Source organism: Tachyglossus aculeatus, chromosome 11, assembly GCF_015852505.1.
Source record: "Tachyglossus aculeatus isolate mTacAcu1 chromosome 11, mTacAcu1.pri, whole genome shotgun sequence".
Lineage (NCBI taxonomy): Eukaryota > Metazoa > Chordata > Mammalia > Monotremata > Tachyglossidae > Tachyglossus > Tachyglossus aculeatus.
This window is the reverse complement of record NC_052076.1, coordinates 10,387,100-10,404,799: the sequence shown is the minus strand read 5'-3', so window position 1 is coordinate 10,404,799 and position 17,700 is coordinate 10,387,100. Positions and strand designations below refer to the sequence as shown.

At 48.6% G+C, this 17,700-nt stretch overlaps 1 protein-coding gene across 2 annotated transcripts in view; it reads right to left on the bottom strand.

Moving 5' to 3' along the window:
* Positions 1–1,320: 1,320 nt before the first annotated feature.
* Positions 1,321–17,700, bottom strand: part of ZNF423 (zinc finger protein 423) — a 370,693-nt gene continuing 354,313 nt past the window's right edge. The window contains exon 8 of one of the 2 annotated variants that reach the window (XM_038754398.1): positions 1,321–1,953. In XM_038754398.1, the coding sequence (XP_038610326.1) occupies positions 1,924–1,953 (30 nt within the window). In that variant the 3' untranslated portion in view covers positions 1,321–1,923. The remainder of the gene's footprint in view (positions 1,954–17,700) is intronic. The other variant, XR_005453022.1, reaches the window with a different exon arrangement.

The following is a 17,700-nucleotide window of genomic DNA, read 5'->3' as shown; positions in this document are numbered from 1 at the left end:
GGTTGGCCTTTCCTTCTGTTGAATTTTCCCAGACGTCTAGTACAGTGCTCTGCACCAAGGAGATGCTCAATCAATCAATGTTATTTACTGAGCCCTCAATGTGCACAGAGTGCTTAGGAGAACACAAGAATTGGTAGATATGATTCCTGCCCTCGAGAAGCTTACAATCTTTTCAACAGCATCAGTAGTAGGGGCCCCCTCCCCTCTGGTGCCTGGTCCTCAGCCACTATCTGTATGCTAGCCCTGAGAATGCTAGCATGTAAGTGCTTAACAAGTATTAGTGTTATTACTATTATTATCACTAGTAGCAGTAGTAGTAGTAGTACCCTCCCCAGCATCGCTCCTGGAGTTTCCAGTACTCTACCAGTCTCAACTATGGGAGGGAGAGTCACGCAGAGGCATACCCATTCCATTCCTAGCTTAACCAGTAGCTAGCAAGTGGCAGGCCATCTGCTACAAAAGTCAAAACTCACCCTGGCCGGGCAGCAGCGGCACGGGAAAGAGTTGAGGGCGGAGACTCGAGTTTACTACTTGGAAGAAGGCAATGGGAAACCACTTCCGGATTTTTACCAAGAAAACTCTACGGATACACTACCAGAATGATTGCAGGTGGAGAATAGGGCATTCTGGGAGAGATGTGTCCATGGAATTGGTATGGGTCAGAGACGACTCGACAGCATTAGACAAGACAAGAAAAAGTAGTAGTATTACTACCCCAGTGCTTAGTAAATGCTTGGCACATAATAAGTGCTTAACAACTACCAATACTATTATTATTGCCAAATACACATTAAGTAAAACTAAGAACATGGATACAAGTGATAAAAATGAAAATAAGCAATTTAATAACCTGTTCTCACCTGAGACTCACTTTGGGACACGGGAGTGGGATGAAGAGGAAGAGGAAGAGGAAGAGGAGGAGGATAAAATTAAGGAGGAGAAGGAAGAGGAAGAAAAGGAGGAGGAGGAGGAAGTGGAGGAAGAGAAGGAGGAGGAGGAGGAAGTGGAGGAAGAGAAGGAGCAGGAGGAAGAGAAGGAAAAGGAAGAGAAGGAAAAACAGGAGGAGGAGGAGGAGGAGGAGATAGAGGAGGAGGTGGGAGGAGAAGAGACTGAGTTTCTAGTCAGGGAAACAAGCCCAACCAATTCAGAAAACACACTTCCCCCACCCCTACATGAGGATCCAGTCAGTTTTCACAGGTCACAGAGAGCTTCCTTTCCAAGGGTGAGAAATGGCCTTACCCTGGATGCCTTCACCAGTTCAAAAAAGGGAATGGGGGCAGACTGTGAGGTAGATTCAAAATCCCAGACACTAATCTCATGGATTCTCTTTATTGAACTGTACTAGTTATTGCAGTCAGATTAAGTCACATTTAAAAAGCAGACCATCCAGTTGCACTGAAACCGATTATATTCATTACATAGTTTTAATCACTGTCCGGTGAACTGGCAAATCCAATCAAAGCATTAGTCCTTAATTAAAAAATTCAAAAGAAATATTCAGACAATAGCCAAGCAATCACATCACAACGCACAATGACCTAAAATTGCAATTAAAAGTCCTCAACAAAAAGAAAATCACAACCTAACCCTCTTTACCTATCAATATAATACAAGGAGCAACAAAAGACAATAGCCTCAAAAAGCAGGTTGTTCTAACACTATAAATTCAGTTGGTAGCAGAAGCCCTAAAGTACACTAGGCTGAAGCAGGACAATAAAAAATACTGAGCATGGAATACTTTTAATCTCTTCCATTAATATTCATTTCCAGCTGCTTATAATAGCAGCGCCTCATGGCCAAATCATTAGAGTTTTACATCTGGGTTGCAAATGACACTTTGATTGGATGTAATGTTCAAATAGCCCTCCCCACTGCGTCTCCGTCAAGTCTTCTGCAGAGAGATGTCCTGTCGTGCCAGTGGCCTTACTGTGAGTGCTGGCTCAACGTGTGGTTCTGGAAAGACGAGAAAAGGAGATGTGGATGAGGGAGAGAATAATAGAAAGCATGCCTATACCCTCCTACTCTGGGCCATTTATGCAGAACGCCACATAAAAGCTTCTCAATTATTACAAAACAAAATGCAATAAAGAAAAAGTACTCATAAGTAACAGCTGCCAACATGACACATTCACTTTGCAGTGTTAGATCTGTTAATGCCTGCATGCACTTGGGTTTTCTTTGCTTTTTTTTTTTTCTGTTTGACCCCCATCAAGATCGCCCGCAAGGGTTCTGATTCATACGGGGAAAAGGGTGACACTGGGGGAGGGGAGGTAGCGGGAAATATCCCCTTGATATTTTCTTTTTGCTGCAACAATTAAGAGGAAAAATCAATCCTTTAACACCTTGATCCCCTCCGGGTGGCATTTCTCTTTTTCTCCCTAATAGGAGGTAGGGGTGCCGGCAGAGACAGGCATTGTGGCATGCATTTCTCAATCCAAGATATTCTTCAGCTGAACCATCGGTCTGGTCAGCAATCACACACACACACACACACACACACACACACACTCACACACATGCGAGAGGCACAGAAATCACTAACATAATACCCTGAAGAAATAGCTCATTTTAAAGGGAAGTAAATCTTTGTCATTCAGCCCTATAAACACCTCCCAAACACTCCCTTTCTCTCTCCTTACCTCTCTGTCTCTCTCTTCCTGCTCTGTCTCTCTCTCCCACTCTCCACCTCTCTTCCCCGGGTCTCTGTCTCTCCCCTGCTCTCTATCTCTCTCCCATTCCTCTCCCTTCGAGCCCAAGAGTCTCTTTGACTCGTGCAAGGATGCATCACAATCCAGTCATGTTGCTTTGTGCCAGAGAGAAATAAATCTCGATGTGATTGAGAAGCTGGATTTCCAATCGGCAGCCGCATAATTTATCCTTTCGGGGAAATGAGTGAGCCCCCTTCCCCTGCTTCTTCAGAGATGGGGGGAACTATCCCTCGGACTCCAAAGGCTTGAGAGACCTTAGGGGATCCCAGACCAAGCCCCTGCTCAGGTTTGCCAAGGGGAATATCATGTCGGAAAGTCCACCCGCTAGACATGGAGTTGATTTATTTACCTAGGATGACCCCCGTTTCACATGCTGTGGGGGGCAGCTTTTTAACTTTTTGTGAATCATCTGCTTCCACTAAATCACCCAGGTTGAAGCCACCATTCTTACAGAAACAGGGGGTTACCTCCCTCACCGCCCCACCCCTCATCTTTGCCCCGGCAACTGAAATTTGCTAGAGTAACAGCATCTGTTTAATGGAGAGTGGAAAACTGTGGAAATATTTAACTGACGAACCCACTGCACCCAGGCCTCCATTCACTCTCCATGAAGCGGTGACCCTATTTCAAACCCGGCGTCCTGCCGGGTTTTCTGGTTCCTGCAGGCACAGGAACTGACCAGCAGGGGTCAGAAGTGACAGTTGAGTTTCGTTTCCAAGTTCACTGTGGCAGGTGGCAGGTAAGCTAAGGAAAGTCTAGACAACAAGGCTTTCTGAAAAGACCAAAAATCCGAAAAGCCAGATCTGGTCAGGTTCTTAAGATGCTCACTAGAATCCTGCCTATTGTGCAAAATTAAAAGTCCGACCAATATGTCCACCCCCAACCAATAGACAAAGACACAAAATACTGGAAATCCTTTTGAGTTGAAGGAGATTCGGGTGCATTTTATTTCCATTCTCTTTGAGAAGCCTAAATAAGGTACAAAACACAAAATTACCCAGAAACGTGCTGGGACCAAACAGAATCCTCATTCTATGGGGTTTTCTCTTTTTTTTTCCAAATAAAGATATTCATTATACAGAGGCTTCACTTAGTATCAGCCTGTGCAGTGCTGACTGATAGAACTAAGAACTACCATCAAAACCAAATGCTCATTTTAATTCCAAGCTCCACATTAATGAACGGAAAGAGAGATGACAGGGGAATATATTGAGAAGCTTTGTTTTCAAAACGTGAAAGAAATCTAGAATATGTACCCCATCCCCCCACCTCCAAAAAGTCACTTCCCTGATGAATCCCCCTACACCCAGCCCCTTGCCTAGGCAGGGCACCCCCCCTGCCACTTTATGTATTTACCTATTCATCTGCTCATTTTTTATTTATGGATTCACTTGTGTTTATTATTTGCATCTATTCTTTCACTCTCAACTGCGGCATAGTCATCAATTGATACCTACAGCTCCTAGGGCTGACGCCCCCAGGCAGGGAAAAACTCAGCATCCATTCCCCTTCCATATGATGTAATTTCTTTAGCTTGGGTGAGCACATTCTGTATGTTGTCATTATTTTGGGCTGCAGCCTGAATCCACAGAGCTTCCTTGGGGGGTTTCTCCCGTGGGTTGGGGGGTGCCCTGATCCACTCCACACCTCCGCCCCCCATAAGTCCAAAGCCATTGTGTTTCCCTCCCAGGCCCCGGTTCATGCAAGCACCGCTTCTGTTGAGGTGGAAGCTTCCCAATTTTTGACATCTCCCTGTCACTGCTGAGGTAACTGCCTCCATGCTTACTGTCTGAAGCCCGCCCTGATGGTTCCTAAGATTCTAAGATACCAAGAGGCCTGAGGGCAGGGAGTGCATGGACACTGATTTCTGTAGGTATTCGCCAAGTCAACCCCAAATCTGGTCCCTCAAGGCCTGAGCCTGGAGTGCCAGCTTTTCCGAAGGATGACCTTTGAACTGCCACCTGGCAGAGCACAAAAGGAACAGCCATTAACAAAGTTATAATATTGAACTGAACGTGGCTGTCAAGGCGAGCGGTGGCATTGATCAACAAGTGGGCGATCGACATGTTAAAATGCTGCCCTCTGGAACCCCAAAGGGTGGAGGGAGGAGAAATAGCCCCAGCGCCTCCCTCCCCCACGCTCTCCTTTACCCCTGAGCATTTTGGAATTGACTCTGCCAATTGGGCTCTGTGATGGGCCTATTTTTAGGTTGTGCTGAATACCGATAAATATATAAAAAACGCGCAAGTTTTACCATCGCGGAATCGAAGCTTGGCCTCTCCCTGCTAGGCAGATCTATACTTATTTCAGTGGTGTCATTTAGGAGATAATGCACAATCAGCACTAGATGCAGCGTGCCTGGGCTACCGGTCGGGGAACATGAATTGAAACAGGTTCGGCTGCCATTATTGATTGTACCAGGCAGGTCAATGTGAGAATGGTATGTGGCTCTAAATCTGATAATGAACCACTCGATGAGACCCTCCTCCCCACCATCCCACCACCTAGACATGGGCTAAGAGGACATTCTACCCGGGGGGAGGTTTCGGGTGGGAGGGGAGGAGGCTGAGAGGGGAGGAGACCCAACAGATCTGGCCCTGAGACCTAGCTCTGGTTCGGAGTTCAGGTCCCGGCCCATTCCTCCGGCAGTACTGTGAGTTAGCATGAACAGTCTCCAATATCCTTAGCACCAACTGGGATTAATAATAATGATGGTGGTATTTGTTAAGTGCTTACAATGTGCCAGGCACTGTACTAAGTGCTGGGGTGGATACAAGCAAATTGGGTTGGACACAGTCCCTGTCTCATGTGGGGATCACATTCTTAATCCCCATTTTACAGATGAGGTAACTGGGGCACAGAGAAGTGAATAATAATAATAACGATGGTATTTGTTAAGCGCTTATTACCTGCCAAGTAAATGAAGTGACTTACCCAAGGTCAGACAGCAGACGAGTGGAGGAGCCGGGATTAGACCCAGGTAGGCCCTTCTGACTTCCAGGCCAGTGCTCTATCCACCAAGCCAGGGGATTGTGGGGTCCAGCCACCAACATCCATTGTTTCTGAGAAGTGTCAGTGTCAGCCACCCTAACTGCTCTCCTGTGGTCCTCAATATGGTTTTCCTGATCCCTGCTGCCCACCATCTTAATGGGGAGTGCGGGACAGCCTGGGGAGAGGCAGGATCTTCCAGACCCTTCTCCCTGGACCCTTGCCAAGGGTGCCAGATGGAAGACAAAGAGTCTGCCTGACCACGATCCCATGTCCAGCAGATGACCATTCTGTTGAAAGCACAATGGATTCCGGTTGTCCCACTACTGGCCCACAATCCTCTCTCTTAAGTTGCAGTATGAGGCTTTAGGTTAGATATAAAGAAGAGGTATCAGTCGCTGAAAGGGATGAAGGTGGGGTATGGCTGTAGAATCTCCCTGAAGGTCTTTGAAGATGGGAGTGAGTCTTGGTTGGATGGGAGGATTCGCATGTGGTCCTGCCTGAGTACAGTAGGATAGTAATAAAAATAACTGTGGTGTCTGGTAAGCACTTACTATGTGCCAAACACTGTGCTAAGCAGTGGGATAGGCACAATCAGAAACAGTCTCTGTCCCACCTGGGCTCACAGACTAAGGGGAGGGAACACTAGCATTTAATCCCCATTTTACAGATGAGGAAACTGAGGCATAGACAGTTAAGTGCCCAAGGTCACCCAGCAGGTAAGTAGTGGAGTTGGGATGAAAACCCAGGCCCCTGATTCCTATTCCTGGGTTCTTTCCACTAGGACATGTTGCTTCTTACAGGGCTCAAGCAATCAATCAGTGGTATTTTTTGAGTGCTTACTGGGTGCAGAGCACTGTACTAGGGGCTTGGGAGAGTCTGCTGCAATAGAGTTGGTAGACACGTTCCTGGTCCGCCGTGACCTCTCGAAGCTCTTTCCAAATCAAAGGGCCAGGCAGGAGTAGCTGGTCAATTTCAGGAGCCGGGAGAATCCCCAAGCCTCAAGACTTCTTTTCCAGTGACCCCTTTGGTGGCTTCTCTCCAGGAGACCCGCCCTCTTCACTCCCTCCCTCTCTGCCCCTGCCCGGGCTGGTCAGCTCGAACAGGCTTTGGGAGGGGAAGACTCCATGGGGTGAAAACGAAGGTGTCTTCCACATTGGCCTGGGGATGGTCTCTAAAGAAATGGAGGAGCGGTGAGAGAAGATCGGGAGCAGTGAAGGAAAGACAACTGCTTGCCCCACAGCAGAAGGATACCTGTTCTTTCAGCTTTCTTGCCTATGGGCTATTGTCCAGCTCCTGATCAAGGGAGACCCTGGGAAGCCGGGGGGAGAGATGATGGCATTTCTGGGCCCTGTCATTTCAGCACACATCTGGCTAACCAACTTCCCAAGGAGCCCCTGCAACCCCATGCACTCAATAGCCCCAAACAGAGATAGAGTGGCCACCCTGCAGTTCAGAGTCACAGACTGAGGGGGTGGCTTCCAGGGAGCTCCATCAGACTGCCTCACAGGGTTCCTTCCGCCCCGTGGCCTTCAAACGTGGCCTCTTTGCTTAATGTAGATTTCTTTGTTTCTGGCACTGCTAAAATTAGCCTCGTTTGGAAGGAGGAAAATTGTCTTTTAAAGATGTCACTGACGCTGCAGACTCAAACTCTCCAGCCCCAAACAGATCAGCGGTGGGAGAGAGGGGAACTGGAAAGCGCCCACGAGGCCGGCCGGCAGGGAGGCTGGCACTTGAGTCTCCTCTCACTGACAGCCAGTCACAGGTGTACAGCTCTGGAGCTTGTGAAAAAGGTGAAAGCCCACGGCAAGGGGCTAATACCCACCATGCTTCCGAGGACCGCCGGGCAACTGGTAGGGATCTGGGTGACTTGCCCAAGGTCACACAGTAGACATGCTGCATCCAAGCTTACATCTACATAAATACATGTATCTATATATGAGTTATATATAGAAGCAGCATGGCCTAGTGGATAGAGCACAGGCCTGGGAATCAAAAGGACCTGGGTTCTAATCCCGGCTCTGCCACTCGTCTGCTGTGTGACCTTGGGCAAATCACTTCACTTCCCTGGGCCTCAGATACCTCATCTGTACAATGGGGATTAAGACTATGAACCCCATATGGGACAGGGACGGTATCTAACCTGATTACCTTGTATCTATCCCCGAGCTTAGAACAGTGCCTGGCACATAGTAACTGCTTAACAAATACCATTTTTAAAAAGTTATATATTATAAATTATTTATGTATATTAAGTCTATCTGCCCCTCTAGACTGTAAGGCCACTGTGGGCAGGGAACGTGTCTGCCAATTCAGTTGTAATGTACTCTTCCAAGCGCTCAGAATAGTGATCTGCACATAGTAAGTGCTCAATAAATACCATTGATTGATTGATTATCTCCCTCAGTGCTCGGCACAGTGCTCGGCATTTAGTAACCCCTTATCAAATACTAATATCCCACGGTGGAGGGCTCTGAGGAGCAGACCGGGGTCCTTTTGACCAGGTGTTCTTGCATCTTTTCCTTAGACTCTCCGAATTTCCTCATTTGGATCTTGGGCAGGCCCAGTAGCTCAGCTCACCGGTCACCTATGATTCAATCCCAAATCCCAGCCATATCCAGGGGAATAGGTCCTCATCCCCCTCTTTATAGATGTCACACCTCTTTGTCGCTCAGGTATGTGGGGATGTGTGGAGGAGGTAGGCCCTCTAGTCACTCTCCTTCTGTCTGAGGCAAAGTGTTCCCCTACCCGAGGGCAGAGGGCTGGACCAGATGACCTTTGGCAGTTCCAAGATACAAAATCCTACCAAAGAGAACATGGGCCCCACCATCATTTCAACAGACACTGTGGTGAGATAAGATGAGCCCAAGCCGGGGGATCTGGGGCCAAGGAGGATTGGGGAGAGTCCTCAGGAGGGCAAAGAGACAGAAGCTCTTTCCTGTACTCCCCTGCCACCAGGCTCCCTGCTAAGAGCTGGGGTCACTGGGAGTCCCAGGAGCCATGACCACTAGCCGATACTGGGAATGTGGTCTCTGCTGTTGGTGGCAGAAGGAGACTGCGGGATCTCTCAGCCCCTGGAGATCTCTGGAGACCGAGCGCGCCCCGTCCTTCTTGGATTGTCTTCCAGGAGGAGCTTCATCCCCAACCTGAACAGCCTTCCCCACTTCTGAAACCTTAAACCTTCTGCCGGGAGCCCCAGGCTCCTGCCTCCAGGGCTCCCTTGTACCTCTCTGGTACCAGGGGGTGGCCAGCCCGGAACAACAGCCCCTGTCTCTTTAAGCAAATCAATTCCCACAGCAGGATTCATATGCAGGAAATATCCTGCTCCTCACACCCAATCAATAGTGAATTATGCCGGTCAACGTGGCAGAGTGACAGACATACACAAATACCTCAGCCCCCATCCCCGAACCAAGATGGGCCTGAGGCTTTCTATGACTCCCTCTTTTTTTATAGCATTTATTAAGCACTTACTATGTGCAAAGCACTGTTCTAAGCACTGGAATAATAATGATGGCATTTATTAAGCGCTTACTACTTGCCAAGTACTGTTCTAAGCACAGGGGAGGTTACAAGGTGATCAGGTTGTCCCACAGGAGGCTCGCAGCCTTAATCCCCATTTTCCAAATGAGGTAGCTGAGGCATAGAGAAGTTAAGTGACTTGCCCAAAGTCACCCAACTGACAAGTGGTGGAGCCAGAATTTGAACCCATGACCTCTGACTCCCAGGCCCATGCTCTTTCCACTGAGCCACGCTGCTTCTCTGCTTTAAAGCCCCAACCCCATCCACCACAAAAGACACTAACTCAAGGAGACCAGCCTCCTCTTCTGATTCCCCTGCCCCTCACTCCACTCCTCTCTCCCACTTAACTCCCTCCCTCGATTTCCCCTTCTGAATTTCCACTGGCATCTATTTGCTCAACGAACCAGGCCCCATCAATGAAGGTCAGCTTCTTTGAAGGCTTGGCTTTATAGAGAGATTACTTCAGGTAGAGGACATAGGTAGGGCTCTGCATCAGCCTTGGGAGATTACCGCTCCCGATGGGAAAAAACAATGAGCCTCCAATTGGTGCCATGCTAAGGCTAAGCTTGAGAGGCATTTGGGGTATGTCAGAGCTGCAGAAGAGGTGGCACCGCAGGAAGCAAAGAACCAGCCGGAAGGGAAATAAATATGACCTCCTAACCATTTACCTTTCTCTTTTCCCTCCGACTGGCACGCCCCTTTTTTTGGAGGTGGGGAGGGGGCTGGAGGAAGAAGGGGCAGAGCAGGGGAGAGGGTGTGTGTGTGTATGTATGTGTCTCTGTCTCTGCGTTCCACTTGCTAAATGACGCTAAAGAAAAATCACCTTTGCCCCCCCGCTGTTTGTGTGTGCTTATTTTTAGAACCGTTTGACAAGCATCCAAGGGTCTAAGACTAACAGATGGCCTGTCTTAAAGCCTCATATGTTCACTAGTTTGCACTTCTGACAAACAGTAAACGTACTCAAGAGTGTGCCATAAATGGAGCTGAATGAATGCTCAGGACACAATTTAGTTAATGCGCTTCATTAAAAGTGATTCGGATGACCGAGGTTCCCCGCAAAACAGGTGACAAATTTCCCTCCTCTCTCTCCTCTCGGGGCAAGGCACTCGGTTCTAGGAGATACCTGGGGGTGGGAGCGGGAGCGGGGCCCAAGGACCTGGCCTTGTTCATCCAAAGAAGCAGTGAGTCTCTGCCACCTTCCACGATTTGTCTCACACCTACCAATGCTGGGTGGCTTTTTTTTTCCCTTCCCCCTGGTAACAGGATAGGCCCAAAATGTTTATCTTTATGTTTTTACCCCAACAATCAATCGATCCATCTGTCAGTGGTATTTATGGAGCATGTACTGTCTGCAGACCACTCTACTACGTGCTTGGGAATATACAGAAGTAGCATGGCCTTGCGGAAGAAGCCCAGGTCTTGGAGTGAGAGGACCTGGGTTCCAATCCTGGCTCTGCCACTTGCCTGCTGTGTGACCTCGGGCAAGTCTCTCAGTTTCCTGAGCCTCAGTTTCCTCATCTGCAAAATGGGGGCTGAAATACCTGTTCTCCCTCCCTCTTAGACTGTAAGTCCCATGTGGGACAGGAATTGCATCTGACCTCATTACACTGCAACTACCCTAGTGCTTAGAACAGTGCTTGGCACATAGTACTTCGCAAGTATCACAATCATTATTGCACGAGAGTAGAGATAAAGCCCGCTGCAGAGTGCTTGGCACAGAGTAATGTCTTCATAATAATGGGGAAGGAGCCTCCAGGGGTAAATGAAGGGCAAGCCTTGGACCATTCGCTAAGATTCAGGACCAAGAGTCTGCGGGAAGAAACTAATTATGATGCTAATAGTTTGTGCAGGGTCACTGGCACTCTCTCATTAATCAATCAATCAGTTGATCATATTTACTGAGCACTTACTACTGTGCAGAGCACTGTACTAAGTGCTAAGGAGAGTACAACAGAATCAGCAGACACATTGCCTGTCCATAATGTGGCTCCTTATCTTTATACACTACTGATTCCCTTATCTGCAATTATTTTGACGTCTGTCCATCCCACTGGATTGTAAGCTGGACAATGTCTACGAACGCACTATACTCTTCTGTGCACTTAGTACAGTGCTTTGCCCACATTAAGCACTCAGTAAATACCTCAACTTATTTCTGGTCTTGCTCCTACCAGAGCAGTGGGTGCCACGAGCTAGGAGGTGGGCAGGAAAGAGGTCCATTGAGAAGATTTTCAGCCTTAAATAGTCCTCTGACTAACCACCCTCTGAGTTATCCCGGGGTTCGGCAAATCCTGTGAGCCCCCGCCAGAACCCTGGGTGCTTGTTCTGGTCTGGATGGTGTCTAGAAATGGTGGCCAAAAAAACTGAAAGTGCCTTCTCTGTCATCATCAGTAATATTTATTAAGCACCTACTGGGTGCCGAACAATGTACTAAGTGCCTGGGTGCTTACAATGGCAGAAAATGACCCAAACCCTGCCCTCATGGCACTCCCCATCTAACGGAGGGGCTTACAAATGGGGAAGAGGAAAGCATAGGGAGGTATCCACTCCTGGCTTTGCCAGCGAACAAGGCTGACATCTCCCACCGTCAAGCCAGCCTTGGCCCACACTGGGCCTATGGGGAACAATTCACCCAAGGCCCACCTTCACAAGTTTTGGAAATCTCTGTTTTGGAAGGAGAGATCGCATTAAAAAAGAATTAGAAGGTAAACGTTCATCTCCAAACCATGGTCTCTCCCTATGGGCCCGGGGGCCGAGAACAAAATGGGGAGGGGCGCGGGAGAGCGGAGACCTTTGCTCTGGGCTTCGTGGGGGCCATGCTCCATCAGGCTGCTACTGCATGGCCCCCGGCAAGCTTCCAATCCCTTGGTCTTTTGGGATGCCCGCCCTGCAGCCCCGAGGGGCCCGGGACTTGCATAATTTCTCCTCAGAATTCCTTGGGGCCAGTCCAAGTTGGAGTCATGATTCTTTCCAGCGTTGCTGTGCTGCTGAAAAAACCAAAGGGGTCAGGAAAGATGCCTTCCCAGGCAGAGCTAGCTCCTCTTCCTCCCACCCCAAGCCCACTTTTCTCCTTCAGGGTTTGACTACACCCCCCCGCCCCCACCCCTCAAGAAGGCCCACACCTCGTTCTCGCTCCCCCTTCCCCATCTAGAGGTGAGGGTCACTTGATGGGGCAATGTTCTCCCCACAAAACCCTGGATTAAATGTTGTTGTGAAAAAAGTACAGTGAAGCCCAAGGGAAGACATACTTTCTTTGCAGCACTTTGGAACTAAAACCCACTTGAGAATAGATTATTAAGACAGAACCCAAGCCTTCTATTAGAGAATCTAGCCGTAAACACACACGGATACACTCAGGCACCCAACAAAACAAGGGAACTAAGAATACACAGCCTCCAGAGACGCCGTGCTCGCTTGGGAGAATTTTACTCAAAAATGTAGATTGCCCCTCATCAGTGGGTTTCTAGCTGATCCTGGCGAGCAGGGAAATACGTGGATGGGGGTTTCCTGATGTTGCTGCCATAGATGGGGGTGGTGGAGATGAACTTAACTGCTGCTGTCAGAACCAAATGAGACTGAAAGACTTTTTGAACACTGGCATGGTTCTAAGTGTGGGTGTTTGTCTCTGAGGGGAGGAAGAATCACCCTAAGGTGTTACTATGGGAGCAGTGATGGGCTCAGATCTACACACACACACACACACACACACACACACACACACACACACACACACACACACACACATGCCCAGCCTAGATAACCCCCTAGCCACCACTTGGAGATATGTGGCAAAGCACACTGCCCTCCCCTCTAGCAGGTTCCCAAGAAAAGGAAGCAACATGGCCTAATGGATAGAGCTTAGTGGGAGTCAGAAAGACCTATGTTCTAATCCCAGCTCTACCACTTGTCTGCTGTGTGACCTTGGGCAAGGCACTGAACTTCTCCGTGCCTCAGTTGCCTCATCTGTAAAGTGGGTATTAACACTGTAAGCCCCATGTGGGCCATGGACTGTGTCCAACCTGATTAGCTTGTATCTTTCCCAGTGCTTAGTACAGTGCCTGGCAAAGAGTCAGCTCATAAATGATAACCAAAAAGAAACCCATTCTTCCATCTGGGCCCTGCCTTTCTGTCCCTCCATACTTGGCCTTGGACAAGTCCCAAATCACCATCTCGCTTCATCAGTGGGGATGGGATGACAGAGGGAGAAACACCTCAGTATTAATTACCCTCCTCTTCCCTGGGGCAGTTGGGTTGGGGGGCATGGGGAGAAGCATGTCCACATCTTCTATCCAATGAATCATGGAACTCCAGGGAGCCCATCACACCCATCTTCCTACCTCCAAACAAGAACACAAGTAAACCCCTCCCCAGACAAGTGTGTGCCTCACTGAATGGAAAGATTCTGGGTCTGGGTTTCTACAACTTCTCTTGGTCACCTGTCCCCCTGACTAAAATCTCTTGCACAACCCTGAATGGCAGGAAATTTTTCCTTACTTCTAACCTAAATCCTTCTTTCTACAATATAAGCCCATTTCCTTTTGACAGACCCCTCACCACACTGTCAAACAAACAAACAAAAAAATGCCCAGGGTCTGAGAGTTCCCAAAATCCCACCCAGTCTGAGCCTCAATTCAGCCCCATTTAAGGCCATAAGAGCCAGGCCCTATTTGAGACTCTGATTCACCAGGCAAAGATTCACCAGGAGGCTCAAGTCAGGTGGTGGGAAGGCTTCATTGCATGCACAACTCCCCCGGGGTCCACCTTTTATTCCAAAACTTTCCTTCCCACCCAGCCTGACAAGACAGTCCAGTCTGATATTGCTGGAAAAACAAACCTTGTGTCACAGAAATGGCCAAGGATGTCACTGTTTCCTGTTAAACACCCACCTGCCCCCCTCAACACACAAACATGCACATGCACATATGCACATGCATGAACACAAACACACACGCATACTATCCATCATAGTGTGTGGCACCCAGTGGGTGCTCACTAAAAACCAATATTATTACTATGCTCAGGTGTGAACCCTGTTCCCTCACTAGGGGTTAAAAGCCCAGAGAAGCGGGCATTTGCTACCCCCTGGGGACAGTTGGCGTGGAGACTGCACTTTCCTTCCTGCCTTTGGGGACCCGTGGAATTCTTTCCAGACAACTCTGGACCTCGGTTGGAAGCCCAGAGTGGAGTGCTCTTGCTCCTGTTAGAAATACCCACTAGTGGGTGTTCTGGAGACGGCTCCCCTTGTCCAGAGACCGCCCCCAGATCAGCCCTGACTGAGTGTCCAGAGGACAAATAGTGTGCGGACAGTGTCAGCATCCCCACAGGTCTGTCTAGAGAGAGAGAAGTGTGTGTGGGGGGGGGGGGTGACCAGTGGAGGGAAAGAACCCAACTGCTTCTCCAGAGAAAGCCTCTTTCTCCCCAAAGCCTCCTCTGTCCAAAGGAACAGAAAACCCACACATAACACCTGCAAGTGCACACCCCTGAATGTGCACTTTTGTACACACCCAGACAATTGTTTGTACACAGATAAGCACACACCCCAAGAGGCTCCCTAGTAGACAAAATGAATGGACTCAGTTGTTGCTCTAAGTGTCCACTCTCCCCCAAGCTGAAGGAAGGACGCTCAGCTATGCTGGCTGACTGGGTCCAAGGCTCTCCCTTCAGTTACCCAGAAAAAGTGATACAAGTCCTAGGAGCCAGACTTCTCCCACCTAACATCCAAGGCAGCTCTCTCCAGAATTGGCCGTGGGTCTTCTCTTCCTGCTTCCTGGGACCACTGCCCAGGCCACTCCAATAGGTAAAGGGGGGTGGGGACTCACTAGTTAGTCTATCCCTCACTCAATCGTATTTACTGAATGCTTCCTTGAGCAGAGCACTGTACTAAATGCTTGGGAGAGTACAATATAACAATAAACAAGACACCATCCCCTTCCCACAATGAGCTTACAGTCTAGACAGGGCCAGATTGTACTCTCTGCATGAGTTGCCATTTCCTCCACTCTGGCAATGACCATACATCAAGAGGGGGCTCTTTTTGGTAGGGGTGGTGGCAATTTATTAATAAAGGGATTTATTTAGTGTTTACTATATACTATGTACTGGATAGGCACAAAGTTATCAGATGGGACAAAGTCCTTGTCCCACACAGGATTCACAATCTAGCTCATCCTCATTTTACAGATGAGAAAATTGAGGCCCAGAGAGGTTAGGTGACTTGCTCTAGTGTACAGAACAGGCCAGAGCAGAACTGAGACATAAACCTAGAACTTTTGCCAACTAATCCCATGCTTCTTCCACTAGGCATGATGCCACTCCTGCAGTTGGCACAGCCACCCCAATTGCCCCAGTCCTGTCACCTCTGGGCCAGCGAGGAATTTCTGGTGTGGCCAGGCGATAACTTTCTGGCACAGGCCACAAAGTGTCAGTGTAACTACTGAGCCCTTACTCTGTGAAGAGCACTGGACTCAATCCGTGGGAGAGTACAATAGGATAACTAGACACAATGCCTGCTTTCAGGGTGCTTACAATCTAGAGGGGAAGAAAGATTCTACAAGAAATTACAGGAATGGACAACAACAGAATTTAAAGGTATGTAAGCGGGATGGGAAGAGTTGGTGTGAGTACCTATGATCTCAGGGAATAAGGACTCAAGTGATGTGAAGCAGCCTGGCTCAGTGGAAAGAGCACGGGCTTGGGAGCCCAAGGTCATGGGTTCTAATTCCAGCTCCACCACTTGTCAGCTGTGTGACTTTGGGAAAGTCACTTAACTTCTCCAAGCCTCAGTTACCTCATCTGTAAAATGGGGATTAAGACTATGAGCCCCACATGGGACAACCTGATCACCGTGTATCCCCTCCCAGTGCTTAGAACAGTGCCTCACACATAGTAAGCGCTTAACAAATGCCATCATTATTATTATTATTATGCGGAAGGGCTGAAATGCTAGAGGTGGAGAAATAGTCAATCAATCCATTAATCAATGGTACTTACTGTATGCAGAGCACTGTTTTAAGAGTACAATGCAAGAGAATTAGTAGGCACATTCTCTGCCCATAGTGCGTTTACAGCCTAGAGGGTAGTGAGCCCATTGTTGGGTAGGGATTGTCTTTATAGCTGAATTGTACTTTCCAAGCACTTAGTACAGTGCTCTGAACATAGTAAGCTCTCAATAAATACGACTGAATGAATGAAGAGATGAGAAATCAATCAGAGAAGGCCTCCTGGAGGAAATGGGAGGTCAGAAAGACTTTGATGATGAGGAGAATAATGAAAAGGGAGAGGGAAGCTCCAGGAAGAAGGGAGGATAAGAGCAAGAGCAAGAGGAGAGAGATGAGAGAGAGGTCCAGTGAATAGGTTGGCATTAGAAGAACAAATACATGTGGGCTGGGTTGTAGTAGGAGAGCAGATAAGGCTGTAGAGGAAGAGGAGGATCACACTTCCTCTCCTGCAGCAGAGACTGGGACAATTGGATGGCTGTGCCAACTGCAGGAGTAGCATCATGCCTAGTGGAAGGAGTATGGGAGTGGTTGGCTGAAGTTCTAGGCTTAAGTCTCAGCTCTGCCCTGCTATGTGACCTAGAGAAAGTCACTTAAACTCTCTGGGACTCAACTTTCTAACCGGTAAAATGAGGAGAAGCTAGATTGTGAAGCCCTATGTGGGACAGGGAGTTTTGACCAATCTGATAACATTGTGTCCATCTCTGCTCACCCACCTGATGCCACCCTCTGATTGGGTCCCTCCTGAGCCCTGTCATGATGTAGAACAGGACCCACCCCCAAAAGAGGACACCTGGCCCTCGCCTTCCAGGTCACTGCAGACAAGGAATCTTCTGGAACATCTCAGTCAGGCAGGGGCCAGTAGCTGGGGTCAGTGGCTGGGTGCTGTCCCCCCACCCCTGGGTACCCGAATCCTTCCAGCTCCATTTCTCCCCCTAACCTCATCTCCAGAACGGCTTCCCCAGAGCGGGCTCTGAACACTCCTCAAGTGCCACCAAACTGTAGAAAGATAAGTTGCGAAGATGAACCTAATTTGCTGTGATGAATTGTGGGCATGCACCAGCGAGCCAAACCACAGCTGAAACCTATTCTGGTTAATGATCTAACCGCGGCTTGTGAAAACACTCAGGATTGCTCAGCTTTGGCTGGACCGGAGACTCGCTTGCTGCGGCACCAAGCACCCTGAGAGGTCATCTGGGCTGCCCCAAGGCCTGGGAGCTCTTTCCCCAGAGCCTGTGCCTTACAGAATGAGAGCAAAATACGTACTTCCACCGATTAAAGTCTGCCACTCTTTCGGCTCCCAAGATCTGCCACTCTTCTGTAGTAGCATTTCCAGGCATTATTATAATTATGGCAATTATTGAGTGCTCACTATGTACTAAAATACTGGGGTTAATATAAGGCTACTGAAGTCCCTGTCCCACATAGCACTCCCAATCTAATTTATGCCCATTTCACAAATGAAGAAAGTGAAATCCAGAGAGGCT